Source organism: Aquarana catesbeiana, linkage group LG02 (genome assembly GCF_042186555.1).
Source record: "Aquarana catesbeiana isolate 2022-GZ linkage group LG02, ASM4218655v1, whole genome shotgun sequence".
Lineage (NCBI taxonomy): Eukaryota > Metazoa > Chordata > Amphibia > Anura > Ranidae > Aquarana > Aquarana catesbeiana.
This window is the reverse complement of record NC_133325.1, coordinates 652145497-652168019: the sequence shown is the minus strand read 5'-3', so window position 1 is coordinate 652168019 and position 22523 is coordinate 652145497. Positions and strand designations below refer to the sequence as shown.

Genomic DNA, 22523 nt, shown 5'->3' with positions numbered 1-22523 from the left:
TCCGCCCCCCCCCCCCCCTCAACCGCGCCCCCCCCCCATTAGTTTTTTGAAAAACGAGGGCTTCCCGCTCTAGCCGACCCCTCTGAATCAAACATGGAGGAGGCTGGGGGAGGGGGAAGAGGGATAGAGGCTGGTAATGACGGGCCTGCCTGTGTAATGGCGGCGGCGGCCGCGACGGCGGTGAAAATGCGGTGTCTAACCGCCTTACAGATCACCTGCGGCCTCCCCTTAGTCTGGGGGGGGGGGGGGATATCCCTGAGGAGAGCCCCACATCCCATCTTACCTGGAGCCAGTCGGAGGAGCTTGTAAGCATTGAACACTTGAGACAGACATCAGCATGAAAAGGTATGTGCTCTTGGCAGCCCCCAGTGGTCACAATAGGCATAGCATGCATTTACCTTAAGGAACCTTTCACACTGGGGCAGGCGGCGGTAAAGCGCCGCTATTGTAAGCGGCGCTTTACCGTCGGTATGCAGCCGCTATCGTGCGGTTTTACCCCCCCTAGCGGCCGAGAAATGGTTAAAAACCACCGCAAAGCACCTCTGCAGAGGCGCTTTGCCGGTGGTATAGCCGCGCTGTCCCATTGATTTCAATGGGCAGGAGCGGTGAAGAAGCGGTATACACTCCGCTCCTTCACTGCTCCGAAGATGCTGCTAGCAGGACTTTTTTTACCGTCCTGCCAGCGCATCGCTCCAGTGTGAAAGCCCTCGGGGCTTTCACACTGGAATGAAAGCAGCGGCACTTTCGGGTCGGTTTGCAGGCGCTATTATTAGCGCAATAGCGCCTGCAAACCGCCCCAGTGTGAAAGGGGCCTAAAGGAGAAACCTACTAGAATTAAAAAATTCTGTGGAATCTCCCTTACCTTATCCAGCCGCAGGGTTCTGTTGTACAGACCCAATCTTCGCCTCTCACGGTGGGCTCCATTTGAAAAAACCGTCAGAGACTGGGGCCCCCTACGAATAGGGGGGATCCACAGTTCTGGCCCTGTAAAGCACCCAGCCAGAAATTAGGAGGTTTAAAGCCATTTTCTGATCTGCGGGGTCCAGCTCTCTAAAAAAAAGAGAAGCGTTACAGGTAAAACCTCGTTTCTTTGGACACGAGGCCCGGGTACCATCCAATTCGGCCATGAAAAGACACCTTGGAATGGATCCGGTTCGCCTGGCCTGCCCCAGTATAGGATATCAGGATATTCCCTTTGTAGCTTCAGCACAGGACATCTTTACATGTCCATCACCTAAGACACTGGCGTAAAAACTGAGGTATCCCTGCAAGGGGAGGGATTATATAGGGGGTTGAACTTCCTGATTAGGGTGTGACCAGTGTCCAATCACCTGAGGCTCTGTGTCCCGTGATGTTCGAGAAAGAAAACAAATTCTAATCAAAAATTAAGTAGTTGTAATGCATTCTCTGTATTATAAAAAAACCTTAACGTGTAATTAAACCTAGGCCCCTGCATTCACTATATCTGGTCTCCCACAGTAAACAGAACATGGAAATGCAATTATTTTAGTAAATATAAACTGTTAAATACCTTTTCTCATCAGCAGTATATAGCAGTCTTGTGACTTCTATCAGTGTCTGGTTAAAGCTTGTAGAAGAAGTTTTTATTCTCCCCTGATTGTCCTATGAGGTAGCAAGACCCCTAACCCTGTCTGGACAGTGCTGATTGGCCCTGTGATGATCACATCTCTCCCAAGAAAAAAAAAACTCTTTAGCAATACACACCAAACTAAGCATGTGCAGCTTGCCCCCAAGGCTCTGTCCTATTAGCAGATAGATTAGGGACAGTGGAAGAAGGAGATCAGAGAAGGCAGAATAAAAAAAGCTTTTTTTTTTTTTTTTTTTTTTAAAACACAATGCAGAGGATTAAACCCTTAGGTTCCACATGGTGTATAACAAGAATGCTTTACTGCATATACAGACTGATTTTACGGTTGTGGGTTTGGTAACACTTTAAATCCCCCCCTAAAATTACATACCTGAGCCTGATCTCGATTCAACACTTTGCTCTCTCTCCTCACTGGACATGGAGGCAGCAGCGGGAGCCATAGGCTCCTGCTGCTGTCAATCAAATCCAGTAAGGAGGGATCGGGGGGCAACGGCCAGGCTGTGTGTCTATAAAACACACAAAGCCCAGCTCAGTAGCAAGCCCTCATGTCTGCCCCTATAGCAAGCGCTTGCTATGGGGGCAGACACTGAAGAGGAGGAGCAGACAGCGCCACTGGGGAACCCCAGAAGAGGAGGTTTGGGGCCGCTCTGTGCAATACCATTGCACAGAGCAGGAAAGAATAAACTTTTTTTTTAAATAAAAAAAAAAAAATAGCCTTTAGTAACCCTTTAACATTCTTAAAAACCACAGTGGCTTTAAAAAAAAGTTGAACACTATTTGCAGAGGTTGCAGGAGGCCGGATACATTTAAGTGTGTGAGGGGCATGTCACACTAGCACTCATGTAGCTGGTGACAACTTGCCAGGGCTGGGAAAAAAGGAAACAGAGAATTTTTTTTTTGTATGGCTTCACACATTGTCACTTGCTAAGCCAGCGTACGGTCACTCTACAACTGCGCTATACTGTGAAGTTCAGCAGCATTTTGGCCAGCAAAGCAACACCTATTAAAGGGCATTGTCATTTAGGTGGTGTTCGTGGCAAAACTTACCCAACCCTGTTCCACAGCTTTAATTAGCATAGCTAGAACTATGATCATCCAAATATCAAGAATGTCCATGCAACTTTCTATGGGCCCATCTCACTGGATGGAGCAGCAATTTGTATGGTGACCTCTATATTATACAGTTTAGGACATCTGGGAGATTAGAGTGATTAAATCAAAACTCCAGACAATGTTCTAAAAGTGATATTTATGTGCCAGCTTTGTGTTAAAAAAATATTTTTTTTAAAAATTGTATTTTTACTGACAGCTAGCACTTAAACCTGAAACCTGTCTTGTAATCCCCTGCACAGCAAAGAGAGAGACAGTTGAACAAGCTTACAGAAGTGGTAAGCAGAGGTATGACCTCATCAATATGTTAAGGCTTTTAATTCTCCAATCCACTGGCTGGGGGAGAATAGGAGACAAAGGAAGCAAGCAAGGAGGCATTGTTCCTATATTCACCCATCAGAGGAATTAGTACCATTACAGTGGTCTTCAGCGGTGGAGAGATAATAAACTGTGCACATGGAGGATGATGCTTGCAGCTATAGTAAGGCAAGGCATATGACTAAGTTAATCAGACTATTCTTCCTGAAGTTAAAGCTGATCTCCAGCTTTGCTTTCACTTTAATGAGTTCCATTGTTCATGACCCAAACAAACTGATTTATTTAATTTTTTTAAAACTTATTACAGGTCCTTCTATAGCGCCGTCAGTTTTACGCACTTTACATATAAATTGTACGTTCACATCAGTCCCCGCCCTCAAGGAGCTTACAATCTAAGGTCCCTAACTCACATTCATACATACTAGGGCCAACCTAGGCAGGGGCCAATTACCCTACTAGCATGTCTTTGGAGTGTGGGAAGAAACCCATAAAAGGCACAGGGAGAACATACAAATTCCAGACAGGTAGTGCCATGGCTGGGATTCGAACCAACAATCCTAGTGCTGCTAGACAGAAGTGCTAATGCGGCGCTTTACAACATGGGGGCAAGACAGTACAGTTACAATACAAATCAATACAGGAGGAATCAGAGGGCCCTGCTCCTTAGAAGGGAGGGTCAAGTAGAACAAAAGGTAAATAACTGTGGGAGATGAGGTGATGGAGAAAATGAAAATATAGTTGTTAGGTGTGTGTAGGATTGGCTTCTGTGAAGAGAAGTGTTTTTAAGGATCGTCTAAAAGCTAATAGAGTAGGAGATAATTTTGGGACAGATTGGGTTAAGGCATTCTATAGGATTGGAGAGGCTCCGGAGAAGTCCTGGAGGCGAGCATGGGAGGAGGTGACGAGGGAGCTAGAGAGCAGGAGGTCTTGAGAGGAACGAAGAGAATGAATAGGTTGGTATTTAGAGACTAGGCTAGTGATGTAGCTGGGGCCTAAGTTGTGGATGGCTTTGTAAGAATTTGTTAGCATTTTGAATTTAATTTGTTGGGTGAGCGGAAGCACCTAGGTCCTTGGCAAGCGGGGATGGGCTTATAGTTGTGCCATCAATTTTGACAGAGAGATCAGGGGAAGGGGAAGGTGCACATGGGGGAGAAAAAAATGATGAGTTCAGTTTTGGATAGATTGAGTTTGAGGAAGTGGTGTGACATCTAGACTGATATATCGGTTTGTAAATTAGTGATAAGTGAGGCGATGGAGGGAGTGAGCTGAGGGGTAGATAAATATATTTGGGTATCGTCAGCGTAGAGGTGGTATTGGAAGCCATGGGAGGCTATCAGCTGACCCAGGGAGGAGGTGTAGATTGAAAAAATAGGAGAGGTCCAAGAACAGAACCTTGGGGGACCCCAACAGAGAAGGGAAGAGGAGAGGAGGAAGTAGAATTGTTAGTAACGCTAAAGGTGCGGTTGGATAAGTATGAGAAGAATCAGTCACGAAGACCAAAGGCATGGAGTTTTTTGAGGAGGAGGGGGTGGTCAACCGCATCAAAGGCAGCAGAGAGATCCAAGAGCAGGAGTACAGAGTAGTGTCCATTGGTTTTGGCTGTTAGTAGATTGTTTGTTAGTTTTAGGAGAGCAGTTTATGTTACCTGTTGGGGACAAAATCCAGACTGAAGGGGATCAAGTAGGCTTTTATCAGCAAGGTGGCAGCTCAGTCAGTTGTAGACCAGACGTTCAAGGAGTTTGGATAAAAAGGGGAGCAAGGAGATGGGGCGTAGGTTGTTAAAAATGGATGGGTCCAGTGAAGGCTTTTTAAGTATGGGGCTGACAAATGCATGTTTTAGGGAGTTGGGGAAGATGCCAAAGAGAGAGAGAGATTGAAGATGTGGGTTAGAGAGCGAAGAATAGAGTCAGAGGGTGAACATAGCATTTGCGAGGGAACGGGATCCAGAGGGCAGGTGCTAAGATGGACGTTAGCAAGTAGTTTAGCAACCTCGTCTGTAGTGGTGGGGAAGTAATGATTGTACCTGAGTGCATGAGGTGTAAAGTGTGGAGGGTATCTGAACAGTAGAGATCTCCTTGCGAATTGTATCAATCTTCTGTTTGAAGTGATTGGCGATCTCCTGGGCAGTGAGTGAGTTAGTGGGTGGGTGGAGGACGAAGTAGAGAGTTGAAGGTAGAAGAGTTGACGGGGACGGGATGATAAGTTGTTAATGAGAGCGATAAAATAGGTCTGCTTGGGAGTGAGGAGACTAAAATTTTATTTTTGGAGGGCAGATTTATATTGGTTGAAGTCTTTCTGAGACTTAGTCTTACACCATAGGCGCTCATGAGCGCGACTATGTTTTTTTAGACTTCTAGTATCATCTGTTTGCCAAGGTTAAAGGGGTCGGGGCCTGATTCTGTGTGTCGTGAGGGGGCCAGTGAGTCCAGTGAGGCTAGTAGTGAAGTGTTGTAGACAGAAGTGGCTAGGTTGGTGCAGGATAGGGGTCAGATTTTATCATAGAGGTCCTCGGTAGCAGAGTAGAGAAGTGGGAGAAAACGAGGTCAAGGGTATTGCCTTCAGAGTGAGTAGGAGTGTGTATCCATTGCTTCAGGTCAAAGGAACTGTATACTAACAAGTGCGCCTGCTGGAAGCACTGTATAAACTGTATGTAGCCTCAGCTACATACAGTATACAGCACTATGTTCCAGCTGTGGAATGTGAACTTCTCATCCCACTCCCGAAACAATTTTGAGTTGGCCTAAGCAGTGCCCAGTCATTCATGGGTAGCTTTGTAGTCTCTAAATACAAAGCTTCCTGTGATTGGCTGATGTGGAGATTGTGACATCCACCCACCTCAGCCAATTCAGTAGTTAAAAGTGAAACTAAAGCTGGAGGAGATCAGCTTTAACGGATCAACTTACCTGGACCAACTTTCTAATTGGTCTGCCAAAAAGTTGCCTGTCCTGGCACGTAAAAGCCAATGTATGTGCCATCCTTTTAAATATCCCAGTTTTAACAAAGCATACTTGACACAATGGCCATATCTTTAATTTTTCAAGTCTAAACCCATCTGTGAAACAACTTCATACTGTGTTTTTCCTTCTGTCAAACACAAATGCCATATAGGTTGATATAGCGGAATATTGTACCTCCCAAGCTGTCAAGATCCTCAAGAATTCTACCAAACCTATAACAAAAAATGTAATAATTACAACCTTATAAAAATAAACGCATACACCACACATAAATGTATCAGACTTCCATATAAGGGAGAAAAAAAAAGTTTTTCTGAGTGTTAAAATTTTGGCCACAAAAAACTGACATTGTAAAAGCAGATGGGCGGCAGAGGTTCTTACCGTACATTGTTGTAAACATTAAGGTATTTTTCTCGTAGTTCTGGCTGGCTACCAAGTGGCAGCATGACCTCAGTGTAGCTGTCTTTCATTCTACGTGACGGGAGGTCCTCTTGCCTTTTAGCCAGTAAAGACTGTAGAGCCTTTCTTTCCTCCATGGCTTGCACATGATCTCTATCAAAATACAGGAGATTTTATACAATATTTTCAAGGGTTGGCAAATTTGCACCTGCTATCTTGGAATACTATGGAAAAGCACCTTACCGCCAGTTTGTAGAGACTCCAACTATTTCCCTAAGTTTATCACGCACTGAAAGAGAACCCAACAGTCATCATTACTATACAGTGAAGAACCGGGTAGAGAGGCAGACAGGACAATTGAAACAGACCGAAGAGGAGACACAGCCATTGAAAACTGCCACCATATAGCCTATTCTAATTTATTTAGAACTAGTAAAAAAAAAAAAAAAAAAAAAAAGGAAGAAGAAGAAGAAGAAGACTGCATTTCAAAAAGCTAAATATAAATAATACAAATCACAAAAAAAAAAAAAAAAAAGTGGTCCTTAACATTGACGGCTCCTGAAAGCTGAGATCAGGGAGTGGGAAGGTGTGTACCGCATAAGTAACATTCGCCACAGCGTCTGATCTGCTGTTTAGGGCACATTTTGAACTGACCTCTGAAATCTCCCCAAATCCCCATAGTGACTACAGATTGCTATAGCCTTTATACCTTGTAAAAGCAGTAGTCATAGATCAAACTCATGGTGACTGGAGCATTCGTCAGCATATTGGTGTAAAGGGGAAGGCCAAAGTAATTCAGACATTTTACTTATTTACAGCTCAAATACCAGTGCATCAAGCACCACTCACCATGGAACAGGCATAAAAATATAATGAATCAAGGAATTCATTTTTAACGCTTCTTACCCTTTGAAAATTATTTACGGCAAACATTTTGCCACCTACATGATGGTGACGCCAGGACTGAACAAATCCCAGGTACCAGGTAGCCAATGGTCCTTAAAAATAACAGCTGCACCAAACTTTGAGGTTTTCTCCAGTTGTCAATTGAGCTACAAAAAAAATCCTACTGTCTTCCGGATTGGACAGTCTCCAAATTTCATATGGATTTGTCCACCCTTGGGTATAGCCTTCAAAATCACTGTTGTAGTGGTTTAAGCATTTACTCTCTATGCTTACAGAGATCTGCTTGTACACTGCAATTTGCTCCATCTATAACTATTCCCAGCTCTATAAAACTACACAGCCTGTTCAATGGGGGGCAAAGATCTTATGAGAAATACAATCAATTTCACACGGCGCAGATTCCAATACGATCAACAGGGGATCAGCTAAAACATGCAGAGCAGGTGAATGACTCCGTGTCTGCTTACTTTCTAAGGGCGCTCTGTTCTTTTGGCCAGCCAGGAGTATATGAACTCTGCTGTCTGTTTACTCACGACTACCTTCCAATCCAATCTGCCTAAACGGAAGAGTATGGATCCCCTTCCTTTTTTTAGGGGACCTGACTGGACCTGGTGGTAGGCGAGTGTAAACCGACACAAATCCATTTACACCAGCCTGTTCATAGGGATGAATGAACCTTCTGATCAGGTCCACCCAACAAACTGACCAGGAGACCTGATTGGAATAGCTGTGTGAAAGAGGCCTTATTCTTACTTTTGTCTATGTGATAGAAAAACTAACTAAACATAACATTAATACCAAGCACAGTAAAAGCCAACGAAACCAAGTTAAGATAAAAACAAAAAAAAAAAGAGAAACATATCCATGCATGCGCGAGTGGATTGATGGTGCATGCAACAATGCATTTTGCTGGCTGGATTTTTCTAAAAGTTCATTTTTTAGTGCAGGCATATCCCCAAAAATTTGATCTAAATTAATATGTTGTAGTAAGTAGGGCAAGCTTGTTACATTTCTATACATGATAAAATTCTATATACGATTACAATTAAAGTGAAATTCCACGAATTCAGATCTCATCTCTATTATTAATGTCTGACAGGTTTATAGTACTCCCAGAAGACCACATTCGCTGTAGTTGCACAAGCCTGATGCTGATCCTTCAGTTCTCAGCACCTTCAACAGAGTCGCTGAAACTACTATGCCTGCCCTTAACCCATCCTGCCCAATCACAGAAGCCTTTGTATTATGTGAACTCGTTCACAAAATGCAAAGGCTTCTGTGAATGGGCAGCAGAGGGGAGGCACAGGCATAGCTGCTTTGTGTGCTTCTCTCTCCTCACTCACAGCCCTAAGTGTCTCGTATCCTCTGGTAGAGCCACAAATCTATCGGATATAAATTAATAGAAATATGTTCAGGAGATGTAATGCTCCTCCATAGACTTAACTCATAGTGCGCCTTCACTGTTCACAAAGTGGCTGAATTCCTGGAATGTTTGCACGTTTTATTGTACATTGTAAACTAAGTCACAGTCAATCACACTATTCATTTAGAACACAAACCAGCTGGTTTATCTGTGCATAGAAACAAATCAAACAAAGCATTGTACAATGCATATTTGATTCTGTCTCTGTGAATGGTAACGCAAATACATGTATACATGCTCTGACAGATAGACTTCTCAAAAGGACTTTCAGTTTCTTTTCTTTTTTTGAAAGTGTAAACACAGTCCCCCGCTATTACAAATTATGCAGCTGAGGGAGATCAAAAGGGTCAGTATACCTGGCGTGCAACGAATGTCCCACACGGAGTATCACTTTCGTTATCATGGCCACTACCCTGCCAGATAAGTATGATTTTCAGTTTTTTTTCCCCCTTTTCAAATGGAGCTCAGGCAGGAAACCTGATTCAGTCCTGAAATTACCCAGGGCAACAAAACCAAATACATGGATGGGTAACAACTTCATGAACTTCATGACCAACACATGATCAATGCATAAAATAATTTCAAAGGAATTTGCAATAAAAATTTATTAGAAACCACAAAAGGTAACATGATTTTTTATTTTGTTTTCTCATTTACATATAAAAAGAATTGTATAAATTTAGGATAATGTGCACAATCAACCATGATTCATTAGGTTTATTTATTAATACATTAAAGTGTGCTTGACAAGCACTTTAAAAAAGAGTTAAGTGCTTCCATAATCCACAGCCACAGCAAAATGCGCAGGAGATTAGAGGCTTAAAGCAAAGTGAGTGCGATAAAAATGCTTTAAGTTACCACACACCATTATTCACATGGACAGGTATGCATCCTACAAGGGAAAACAAATATTTACACAAGCAAGGTACAACTGAGGCAAAATAAAATGTGAATACCTGCAAGTACACACCTATGTATTGGTGGTCTTGTGAATAGTATAAAATGGTCCCCCAGCCTCCCAGTAAAAAGATGGAGTCTTCACATGCCACTAGTAATGGATGCCGCACACATTACACACGCTAAATTTACTTTGCTAATCAAGCCATCTGCCTCGTGAAATTACATGAGATGACTGTGACGAAGTACCCATCATTTGCAACTTTGTTTTTCAGATATAGTGACGCTTTATACGTCATGTCTAAGGTACACATGTCACCTGGATAAAGTTATCCAATAGAACAGCAAAGGAACATAAATCCTCTTTCACATGGGAGGCCGGGGATGGTAAAAACAGGCAGTTGAGCTGCAAATTTAACATTTAGCAAAGCCCCTCATACTTAAAGTGGAAGTCCACCCCAACACTTAAATTCTTACCCTGCAATCATTAATGTGAGCCAAGTTCAGCCTTTTGTCTCAAAATGAAAGAATCTCAGTTTTTCTACCTTTATTTTGCAGTATTCAGTGGCGTCACATGACTTCAATTCTACTTCCTTCCAAGACTAAAGGCAGCCAGTGGGAATGGTTACTGAAAGCTCGTGACATCACTTCCTGGGAGGGACATTGTTCCTGTGTAGCCAGTGGCTGTATACAGGATGGGAGGAGCCGATCATAGGTTCCTGCCCAGTGTTCTCTCATTGTACGTCCTAATTTATGAGACAATGAAGAAATAAAAAGCCCCATTCACAAGGGGTGGGGGAGGGGGGAATAGGGGGGTGGGCGTTGCAGTGCACATATACAGTATAGCTGTGCACAGGAGAAGGGAGCTGGACACAAAGGGGGGTGGGGGCTGTCAGTGCTCTGGGGTCTCGGCTCACAGTCTACAATGATCATAGTGCAGGCAACCACATTAGGGCTTGGTTTCCACTAGTGCAACTTATGCGATTTTGGACACAAAGATTTGGGGTAGACACCTTAAAAAATGCATGAAAGATGGTACAGCCATAAGACCATACAGACAGAACAAAAGATTACAGCGCACACATACAAAAATGACATTTACCACCTGCAAGGCAATTTAAAACACCTGAACATATTCAGAAAATATGGGGATTTAGTCGCACCATATGGCCATATAGTGCTAAGCCCACTACTACGTCAAAGTTATCTTTTGTTCTGTTTGGACACAAAGTCGCATGACAAGTCACAGCCCATTGATTTTAATGGTACCCGTTCCCATCTATGCAACTTTGAAAATCAGCGACTTTGAAAAGGTACCTGCAATGCTTTGATGAGACTTTGATTCAGAGAGCGTAAAGTTGGATCAAAGCCGCACTAAAAGTCGCACTCTAAAATCGTGCAACTTTGGGGTTGCAATAGTGGAAACATAGACTAAGGCTCCGTTTCCACTAGTATGAATTGTCATACGACGTTGGACACAAAGTCGCATGTCAAGTCACAGCCCATTGATTTCAATGGCACCCGTGCCCATCCATGTCACTTTGAAAAGGTAGCTGCAATGCTTTGATGCGACTTTGATCCAGAGAGCGTAAAGTTGGATCAAAGCTGCACTAAAAGTTGCACTCTAGCCTTAGGCTATGTTTCCACTAGTGTGACTCCAAAGCTGTGTGATTTAGAGTGCGGCTTTGAGTCTAGCTTTGATACAACTTTACACTCTGGATCAAAGTCACATCAAAAGTTGCATAAAAGTAGTGCAGGCACCTTTTCAAAAACACATAGATGGGAACGTTTGCCTTTGAAATCAATGGGCTGTGACTTGTCATGCAACTTTATGTGTCCAAAGTCACACTAGTGGAAACGTAGCCTTAAACACATTACTCACATGTAGCTCCCTCAGCTGTGCGTGTGCCACACCATGCATACAGTGCCCATCACAGTGCCATGCAGAAACAACAATGTGGTTGTACACTGTAGAAAACCTGGAGCATGTTGCATTGCAATGTATATTACAGTTTCTAACAAACAGAACACATTTCCAAAGCCTGCCCTCCCCCCCTCTCAGAAGAAACTATCCAAAACAAGGCAATGAAGACAGGAAGAGATCTGAGGAGGAGGGATGGGGGTGGGGCTGGGCAGGTCTAGGCATGTCTGTCTAAAAAGGCTAGGAGGGATGGGGGGGGGGGCGCGGGGCTGGGCAAGACAGGGGTGGTTAGAATGAACAGTAGGCATGTGTAGAAGAGAAAGGACAACGTTTTCAGGACGTGAGAGGCCTCCATGCAGAATTCAGAAGGAAGAAAGGTTGTCCTTGAACAGCAGGAAGAAGCTGATTGTCTGGCTTTGATTAGACTTTCTAAGCTTCACAATCAGTTATACAGAAAATGAATAATGTCAAAAGATAAAGTTATTTTACATATAATTAATAGAAAATTTTTCATTTTTGACTGGACTTCCACTTTAACCATTCAAGTCAATGTGCTGCAACCGCAAGCCAAATGCTTTGAACCCGATTAAGCCCAGGTTCACACTGACAGCGGGAATGAAATCGTGTGAGTTCAGCGGAACTCGCACAATTTCATTCCTGCATGTCAGTCCCAAGTTCGGGGGCGATTTCAGAGACATCTGTGTGGATTGTTGCACAGATGGCTATGGAAATCGCACCCCAAAGTTGCCAAAAGTAGTACAGAAACGACTTTTGGGAATCGATGCGGCGCCACAAATGCAGCGTCACACAGATTTGGACAGTTCCATTGATGGCAATTGCCACCGATTTTGAATGCGATTTGACATGTCAAATCACTCCAATGTGAACCAGGGCTAAGTGGCTTTCTAGTTTGGAATTAGGGGCTGCATCCACTTTTCTACTGGTTAGAGATACAGGGGAGGTTAGGAAGAGTTTGCTAGTGCATGTTGACTGCTCCCAAATCTACGACTCCACAGGGACTTGGGAAGATAACAGAAAGTACTACAGGACTTTATGTTTTGTTTTTTTATGGATATCTTTATCAAAATGACAAATTTGAATTAAAGGAAACCTATAGGAAGGTGGTTTGGAGGCTGCCATTGCTGACTTCTTTGCAAAAAATAGGTCCCTGGTTGCCATTGTAATGTGACAGTTTCAAGAGGGATTTGTATCCTTTATTTTCTCCTGGTGATCTGGCCACTAATACACTTCCTGGTTTAGGGTGTCCCCACTCTATAGAGGCACAACAGAGACACCTTGGGGCAGCATGATTGTCAGTCTGCAGAAAGGATAGTGTTAGATGTACTAGCAGATTTTGATGAAAGGGATTAAAATTAAAACTGAATACCAGATAATACTTTATAAGCAGTTACAGCAAAAGTTGTTTTTCTCCCTTAGAGATAAAGGTTTTACAGAAGTTGACCACTGTAATTAACCACTTCAGCCCCGGAAGGACTAACCCACTTCCTGACCAGGCCATTTTTTGTGATTCGGCACTGCATCGCTTTAAGTGACAATTGCGCTGTTGTGCGACATTGTACCCAAACAAAATTGATGTCCTTTTTTCCCACAAATAGAGCTTTCTTTTGGCGGTATTTGATGACCTCTGCGTTTTTTATAATTCTCGCTATAAACTAAAAAAGAGCGACAATTTTGAAAAAAAAATAATGATAATTTTTTTTTTCTCTGCTATAAAACACTTCCAAAGGAAAAAAAACTAAATGTATTCATCAGTTTAGGCCAATATGTATTCTGCTACATATTTTTGGTGAAAAAAAAAAAAATAATCGCAATAAGCGTATATTGGTTGGTTTGCACAAAAGTTATCGCGTCCACAAAATAGGGGATAGATTTATAGCATTTTTAAAAAAATATTTTACAAGTAATGGCATTGATCAGTGAGTTTTAGCGGGACTGCGACATTGTGGCAGATAGATCGGACACCTAACTGACGTTTTTGACACTTTTTGAACCAGTGACATTATTACAGTAATCAGTGCTAAAAATATGCACTGTTATTGCACTAATGACACTGGCAGAGAAGGGGTTAGCATCAGGGGCGATTACAGGGTTCAATGTGTTCCCAGTTAGTGTTTTCTAACCGTATGGGGGACTGTGTGACTGGGGAAACGCACAGATCCGTCTTCCTGCTTAGCAGAAACACAGGATCTGTGTGATCTCCCCTGTCAGAATGGAGATCTGCCTGATTGGCTCCCCCACTGGCCAATGGGAGTGCGCGCACCCCCACAAAATTGAGTTCACGAATCGACGTACACCTACTGCGATTTGCGGGAATGAGCCAACCTGCCACAGTATAATGACAGCGGCTGGTCGACAATCGGTTAACATCGAATGTTTTTTTCTCAGCCCTCTATCTGCCACTTTTGTTGGACAGCTTGGTCTGTTAAAGGAAGTTGAAAAATAACAGACTTACTGGCTGGATCACCAGGTGAAAATAAAGGGAAAAAAAAAACAAGTCAAAATTTTGCATCAGTACAGCATAGAGAAGAATGTGTTCATTATGGCTTTTCGAATATGAAAGTTTTGAAAAATGTATTTTCAGTTCAAATGCATTTGTCACATATCCCCTTACTCATGAGCTAGGGATACATTATTTCCTGTTCCCACTATAGTGGAGCTAAAGTAAAAAGTGAAGATTTGATATACTATTGGAAAAATATAGAAATATTACATCTTCTTAAAACTGAACTAAGTTAGGGTATATACACACCAGATTCAGAGGGACTGAGTTGGGCATCTATTCCAGCAAAATCCCACTGCATGACAAGACGAAATGCATTGCAATGGTGTGCAAGGCGGAGTGCGGTACCTTTTTACAGAGCAGCACACTGTGAACCAATGCACTGGCTTGCACTGCGCAGCATCTAAGTGAAATTTACAAAATGTCTGTGTGACATTTCAATAAAGCTCGATTAAGAAAAATAAATTAAAAAATGAACAGTACAATGTGCTAACATTGACTGATCAGTACTGCGCTGATCTGGCCGGACTGCGCCACACACCAGCCACTGCGTGTTATAACAGCAGCTGGCGTGAATTAGCCCCTAAAGAAAACTGCAGAAAAGACAGGCTATATCTCTTCTGCAATAACAAACACTTACCTGCACGCTCAGTCTTCTACTGAAGGCACACTGAACATGCATGTGCGCCACACTCGGGATGTGCCAGTGATCCCACCTTCCCCACTGATCACCTTGCACCTGTGAAGAAGATGACAGCAGCCGGCGAGAGAAGGCTGGAGCTAGAAGGTGGAGGCGAGTATATTGGGAGTTTAGTTTTGCTTTAAGCAATACCTTGAGAAACGTTCCTTTTGTCTGGAACTCCTCCTGAAATATAGCAGTGCACTTTCTGGTACAGGAGGATACCTAGAGAAACGGTAACGGAAAATATGTGCCGCTCAGGTTGCAAGGGAAAGCAATCCCGTCTCCATCACTGAGTGCAGGCCAAGGAAGGAGCTCGGCTCCAAACAACTGTTAAGCAAAGGATGGATCCCATGAAACCGCACATCAATGCAGACCCATTGGTTTTGGAATGAATGCCAGGCTCAGCCTAGGCTCGGCCAGGCTAGGCCTCTAACTCGTTTTACTCTGAGCTTAATCATGATTAAGCTTTGAGGGGCAGAGTAAAATGTGTTAGCGGCGTGGCCTGGCGGGAGCCCCGGCTGAGACTGTTACTTATTCCAATACCATTGGGTCTGCATTGATGTGCGGCTTCATGGGATCCATCCTTTGCTTAACAGGATACCTAGGGACTCCTGGGCCTACAATGTCATAGCTGTATATAGATGCATGGTGTTCAGATTTTAGGGTGCGGGCTTAAATGCCAAGGATGATTAAGTGCTTTCTGACACTTTAGGCAACTTGCCGATTTTACTTGATCTTCGGTGGCAAAAGCCTTGTGCCAAAAACTGTCAATGCCAGAAAACAAACAAGCATTCTTTAAAGCAAGTGTAGGCAACCTCAGTACTCCAGTTGTTGTGACTTCCTGAGGCAGAGGAATGATGGGATTTGTAGTTTCACCATAGCTGGAGAGCAGAGGTTGCCCAACCCTCGTCTAAAGTCATATATTGTATCTGGCAGGACTGACCCATGATGGTCTAAAGTTATGAAAAAACAAACAGCTTTGAAAAATTGGATTCAGTTAAATTATATTTGTCAATCTTACCTTCACTCATATCTGGCAGTTTCCCATTAGAGTGTCCTGTACTCGTTGTCATCAACGATCTGCTGAGAAGCCGTGATATCTGACATGTTATACCAGGTCTGTAAAGAGGGAGGACAAAGAATAAAAAGCAAAAAATTTTTTTTTTTTTTATTATTATTATTTTTTTTTTTTTACTTAAAAGCAGAACTTTACCCCCATCCTCCTCCTTTACATTTGGCACTTTTTAAAAAATTTTTTTTTTTGGGGGGGGGGGGGGGGTGGAGCGGGTACCTGATTTTGACAATCCCCCACTTCCGGTCAGATGGCCACGGAGATCTGAGAGGAAGTTTGGCCCCCATCCTTCCCCTGCAGCCTTCTGGGACACATTACAAGTCCCAGAAAACAGTGGCAGCAAACACAAAGTGTAGCGCGGCTCGCCCATTGTGCCGTTGGAAGGCTTCACTGCCAGATTCCCTTAGTGAAGATGCTGGTGCCTGTACCCAAAGCCATTTGAAGGATCGGCCTGGGTGAGGACAGTGCTGGATCCAGGGGCAAGTAAATGTCCTTATTTTAAAAAAGTCAGCAGCTACAGTTTTTGTAGCTGCTGACTTTTAATTTTTGTTGGGGAGACTGTAGGCCCTCTTTAAATGCTGGGGAACCAAAGTGCCATCAAGTAAGGTGAGAAGACCTTCGTAGGGTGGCATGAGGAAATAGGCCTCATTTTCACAGGTTGCCAGGGAGCAGTAAAAATAGGCAATTGAGCCACGGATTTACCACCCCTTACCACTGCCCTGCAAGTTGACAAGGCCAACGGTAATGTTAGGCAATGTTTACACAGGTGGTTGGGGGGTAATCAGGGGTTGGTTTTACCACCCTCTGATTGCTGAGCTTCAAATGGACATGGCCAGTGGCCACGTTGGTGGTAAAAATGATACCACCTGTTGTGTTTGGCAGGCAGAACCTGCCAAACATGACACAGTTAAGTGACTGGAGCCATCCTCCTATTCCTACTGTATTGCCCCCCCCCCCCTACATTTCTAAATGCTGTGCAAACTGTTGGCACTATATAAATCCTGTATAATAATAATAATAATGATGCTGCAACCCCAAGCCAAAGCTTGGTTCGTGGCTGTGGCATGTTTAAAAAAAAACAAAAAAAAAAACAAAAAAAAAAAACACAAAAATAACCCCTAGCATTTAGGAGGCAGCAGTATCACCTCCTGGGTGCCGCCACTCTACTGTCCACTGAAAATCGAGCATAGCGGATTGATTTTTAAAGAGGCAGCAGAGTGTGTCAATGCAAAAAATCCAACACACCTGTGGGAATCGCATGACAAGGGAAAAAAAAAAAAAAAAAAAAAAAATCACATTATATTCAATGGTGCCCTTCTAATCAACTCAGCACAGTGCGATTTTGGAAAAGGCTCCTTCCTGGTGAACTTAGATGTTATCTCACAGAAGCATAGATAAGAAACATTCCTATGTGACTTTGATTGATTCAGTGTTTTTTTAACCTTAACTCCTCCTGCCTGGTCATCCTTCATCCATCGATTTTAATACGGCTGCGATTTTGGAGACTTCAATCGATCGACCCTTCCTTCAATTAACCGCCCTTCCATCCATCATTCTATCGATCGAGGCCTCTTTCCTTTGATCAAACGACTCTTCCATCTATCAATCCTTCCTTCGATAGATCAGTCCTTACTACGACCGTTCGATCCCTCCTTCAAAGATCTGATCAATCGAAGAAAGGATAAATCAATCAAACAATAGAAGAATCGATCGACAGAAGAAGGGATCAATCGACAGAAAGATTAATCAATCGAAGGAAGGGTTGATTGATCAAAGGAAGAATCAAAGCCGCTTCAGTGTGAACCTAGCCTTTAGGCAGCTGACCAGGGAGGAGAGGTGGGGGTTGAGAAAAAAATAAAAATAAAATCTAAGCTATAGGAATGCTTCTCATCTATGCTGTTGCGAATTCTATGAGATAACATAGAAGTCTATGGGACTGAAATCGCACTGAAGTCAGAATATAATGTGATTTCTGTGATCTCCCGTGTCAAACAATTCTGTGAACCCCAGCTTGAAAACGTCTAAAGTGACACTGGAAATCGCAAGAAAATTGCATTAGAATAGTAGGAAGTAATATGGGGAAAATGCATCAAAATGTCTTATGTATTGCATTGAATTTAAGGCAAAGTGGGAAAAATACGGCAAAAATGCTGCAAAGACGATTATGCATTTTTAATGTGTTTTTCATACAGAGCAATGTGAAAGTAGCCTTACCCAGTAATCGGTGATGAGATTGGGCGTGTTCAGACGAGAATTCAAACTCACGTGTAAGCCCACCAGGAAGCTGTCACCTGTATGGAGCAATCATCTACAGCCGGAGCATTGTCTGCCGATGCCCCAAAGCCACAGATGATTGTCCTGTACAAGTAACAGCTTCCTGCTGCACTCACACATGTGGATGTGGATAATAGTGTGAGCATGCCTGAGCTCACTCCTACTGGTAACAAGGGGTATATACAGACTGGTACTCAAGTGATTAAAGTTAGTCTAGGCATTAAACTGGAACCAAAGGTTCTTATCCTTTCCATCAGGGGACCCCAACTCCCACGCAAAGGTGGGAGCCGGGCTGCGCGGCAAGGGTTAGCGACGGGCAGAGCGAGGCAGCACAACCTGCATTGCAATGCTCTGACCACCAGAGGGTACTCGCTCCCCTTTCTCCTGGCACCACTACTCCCTTCCCTCTGTTGTCACGAAGAAAGAGAAGGGGTCCTAGATAACTGGAAGACACCAGTGGCACATATATGCCAGCGCTGGAGTTCTCAAGATGGCAACATGAAAGAGGCTTGGGGGAGGCTGGTTATTCAGAGGTTTAGCTCTGCTTTAATAGCCCTGTAATCTTTTTTTTTTTTCATGAAATAGTTTTTAAGTGTGTTTTTTTTTGTTTGCCTTCTTGTAATATCCTCTGTGAACTGAGGAACCTCTCCTTTTCCACCTCACTTCCATTTGTTTGGAATGAGCAGTGCACGTTCTTTGTAGTCATTTGCACTGCTCTAAACACACTAAAAATCCCATAATCCAGTCCATCTCAGGAGCAAGCAAGAGAGGGTGGCTACGTTCAGACAAACAATGGGACCCTCCAGTGCCGGAACAAGATTATCCAGCGCCCAGGGCGAAGATGTCAAACTGCGTCCTCCCAAGTGGAGGGGGCGGAGCCAAGAGCGGCACAGTGCTGCCATGCAGAAACCTAAAGAGTAAAAAATCACTGCACAAATAAGCGGCTTACAGTAGTGAAAAAAAAAAACGTCCCTGTGTCAGTGGTGTCACTGGAAGGAAAAATGTCCCTGTGTCAGTGGTGTCACTGGAAGGAAGAATGTCCCTGTGTCAGTGGTGTCACTGGAAGGAAGAATGTCCCTGTGTCAGTGGTGTCACTGGAAGGAAGAATGTCCCTGTGTCAGTGGTGTCACTGGAAGGAAGAATGTCCCTGTGTCAGTGGTGTCACTGGAAGGAAGAATGTCCCTGTGTCAGTGGTGTCACTGGAAGGAAGAATGTCCCTGTGTCAGTGGTGTCACTGGAAGGAAGAATGTCCCTGTGTCAGTGGTGTCACTGGAAGGAAGAATGTCCCTGTGTCAGTGGTGTCACTGGAAGGAAGAATGTCCCTGTGTCAGTGGTGTCACTGGAAGGAAGAATGTCCCTGTGTCAGTGGTGTCACTGGAAGGAAGAATGTCCCTGTGTCAGTGGTGTCACTGGAAGGAAGAATGTCCCTATATCAGTGGTGTGGGAGGTCTGAGAAGGAGAGGGGGGCCCTGAGGAGTGTGGGGGTGTTGGGGGGTCTGAGAGGGAGAGGGACCCTGAGGAGTGTGGGGGTGTTGGGGGGTCTGAGAGGGAGAGGGACCCTGAGGAGTGTGGGGGTGTTGGGGGGTCTGAGAGGGAGAGGGACCCTGAGGAGTGTGGGGATGTTTGAGAAGGAGAGGGGGGCCCTGAGTGTGGGGGTGTTGGGGGGTCTGAGAAGGAGAGGGGGGTCCTGAGGAGTGTGGGGGTGTTGGGGGGGTCTGAGAAGGAGAAGGGGGCTCTGAGCAGTGTGGGGGTGTTGGGGGTGGTCTGAGAAGGAGAGGGGGGCTCTGAGGAGTGTGGGGGTGTTGGGGGGGTCTGAGAAGGAGAGGGGGGCCCTGAGGAGTGTGGGGGTGTTGGGGGGGTCTGAGAAGGAGAGGGGGCCCTGAGGAGTGTGGGGGTGTTTGAGAAGGAGAGGGGGCTCTGAGGAGAATGGGGGTGTTGAGGGGTCTGAGAAGGAGAGGGGGCCCTGAGTGGGGGTGTTGGGGGGTCTGAGAAAGAGAGGGGGCCCTGAGTGAGGGTGTGGGGGGGTCTGAGGAGTGTGGGGATGTTTGAGGAGAGGGGGGTCCTGGGGAGTGTGGGGGTGTTGGGGAGGTCTGAGAAGGAGAGGGGAGCCCTGAGGAGAGTGGTGTGTTGGGGGGGTCTGAGAAGGAGAGGGGGCCCTGAGTGGGGGTGTTGGGGGGTCTGAGGAGGAGAGGGGGGCCCTGAAGAGAGTGGGGGTGTTGGGGGAGAGGGGGGCCCTGAGGAGAGAAGGGGCCCTGAGAGTGGGGGTGTTGGGAGGGTCTGAGGGGAGTGGGGGTGTCTGAGAAGTGGGGGGCCCTGAGGAGTGTGGCAGTGCTGGGGGGTCTGAGGGGAGTGGGGGTGTCTGAGAAGAGGGGGGCCCTGAGGAGAGTGGGGGTGTCTGAGAAGAAGAGGGGGGGGTCTGAGGAGAGTGGGGGCTCTAAAATAGAAAAGGAGGAGAGGGAAGGTCTAAGGCTTAGTTGCCCATTCCCCCTCCCCCCCTTTTTTGTACTGACAGTTAACACACAGGCAGCTTCTTCTCCCCCCTTCCCAGTTATGTGACAAGTCACATGGCAAGGGGTGAGAGGAGGAAGGGCAATCTGCCCTCACATCTCAGCAGAGCCGTGCAGAGACTGAGCCAAGATCTCAGTCTTAGTGCAGGCTTTCTATCTCCCCCTACAGGCTTCTTCCCCCCTCTCCAATCATGTGACATGTCACATGACAGGGGGTGAGACGAAGAAGGGCAATTAAATCTATCCTCAAACCTCAGCAGAACCGTGCTGAGACTGAGCTAAGTTCTCTGACTCAGTGCAGGCTCTCTATCTCCCCCTATAGGCCAGAGGAGGGAAAAAGCTGAATCCTCTCCTCTAGCAGAAGCCAGCTGCTGGCTCCTTGTGACAGAAGTTAATCACTCCTGTCGGTGTGGAGGGGCTAAGCCCCCAGGGCAGGTGCCCGCTTGGCCACTCCCTCATCCTGACATGGGAGCCCCACTGCAAAGGAAGCTTTACTATCTCCTGGAGTTCAGCTTTAAAGGGTCACCTTTACCACAAAACAGCCTATTGATAAGGGCTGTCTGTAGATAATAACACCGACTGTGCATCTTTGACCAAAGGTGAATAATACCCTTGCTATAGGTGCAGTCCCTTTACATATCTCATGAAGTCTGACTGGAAAACTCCCAGGGACATTTCTAAGGATGTTGCTGCTGATACTTCTCATGCTGAATTCAACCCCCTCACATGTACTTTCTCTCCCCTACTGCAGTATTATTATACAGGATTTACATATCACCAACAGCCTGCACAGCGCTTTACAACATGAAGTAGTCCTGTGATGGTGAAGGTGTACAGTAACAGATAGGCCTCTCTTAGCACCGTCCTCTGAGTTTTCCATCTTAAGCTTCACGATGGTATATAATGGTGAATTGGCCCTTTAAATTCAGCAGCGTGACCGTTTTCTACATCATCCAATCATATGAGTTTCCTCTCCCCCTGTACCCTATTGGGAGATAGATCCAGATTACCCTATAGTCCTATAGTATATTATAGTAGATGGGGTGAGGACTTGTACAGTGATCTCAGACAGCTACCCTCTGTACTGTCACATTCCACAGAACATGGAAGCTCCTCCCACACACACACGCTGTCCTGTCCAATCACCACACCCACCTCTCCCAAACCTCGCCTGTCCTACACCAGACCATAGCCCGCTATTATCATACATTGATGGGATACTGATAGACAAGCCGAGCCTGAGCTCTGCACCTCACACGCCATCTACCTGAGTGACAGCAGCATGTTGATCGCTGGGCTCAGGACAAACTCCACTGACCGATGCCTCTTCTCCAGAACAGCCAGCGGCCAATCCGCACTCTCCCCGCCCATCAACTCGTTCACTGCCAATCAACTCCGGTCCTCCAATACCATAGAGGTGACGGAGAAGAGCGTCTAAGGATAATAGAGTGCCTGCAAAATAATATGCTGAACAATACAAATGAAATCATGAACTTGTAACAGATATCAAGTTGCAGTATATGTATTCAGAATCTATATTGCTCTGAAATTGCTGTGATAGAGACGTGTATTTATAACCTGTCACTGACTAATACAACGTTTTTATGCTAAAAGTGTCCCCACATTTGTCTAGTCATGATATTTCCCTCTGCAATGCAGTCACCCTATTCTCTACAGTCTACACTCTGCTTATATTGTGGCTGCATGACATAAATCTCCCATGATTCCTCTCACCCACCAGAGACATACAAAATGAATGGGCTCAAATTGTACTGCAATGAATCGCATGCCATTTGAACAGGAATGAGGTGCGATTCCTGTGCGAATCACATGCAGTCCCCCCCCTTCCTATGTGAACTCAGGTTTGTCATAGTGACTTCAGCCTGGGTTCACACAGGAACAGTGTGGGAAATTGCATGCGATTCAG

At 44.9% G+C, this 22523-nt stretch overlaps 1 protein-coding gene across 4 annotated transcripts in view; it reads right to left on the bottom strand.

Annotated features, from left to right (window-relative positions):
- ACOT9 (acyl-CoA thioesterase 9) overlaps positions 1-22020 on the bottom strand; it is a 42126-nt gene extending 20106 nt beyond the window's left edge. The window contains exons 1-7 of one of the 4 annotated variants that reach the window (XM_073616518.1): positions 21864-21992; positions 17258-17477; positions 15765-15862; positions 9588-9614; positions 6637-6682; positions 6376-6546; positions 6169-6206 (exon numbers count right to left, since the gene is read on the bottom strand). In XM_073616518.1, coding sequence (XP_073472619.1) covers positions 6169-6206; positions 6376-6546; positions 6637-6682; positions 9588-9614; positions 15765-15862; positions 17258-17280 — 403 coding nt within the window. In that variant the 5' untranslated portion in view covers positions 17281-17477; positions 21864-21992. Of the gene's footprint in view, positions 1-6168; positions 6207-6375; positions 6547-6636; positions 6683-9587; positions 9615-15764; positions 15863-17257; positions 17478-21863 lie in introns of all 4 variants that reach the window. The other 3 variants (XM_073616516.1, XM_073616519.1, XM_073616517.1) reach the window with 3 other exon arrangements.
- Between the last annotated feature and the right edge of the window lie 503 nt (positions 22021-22523).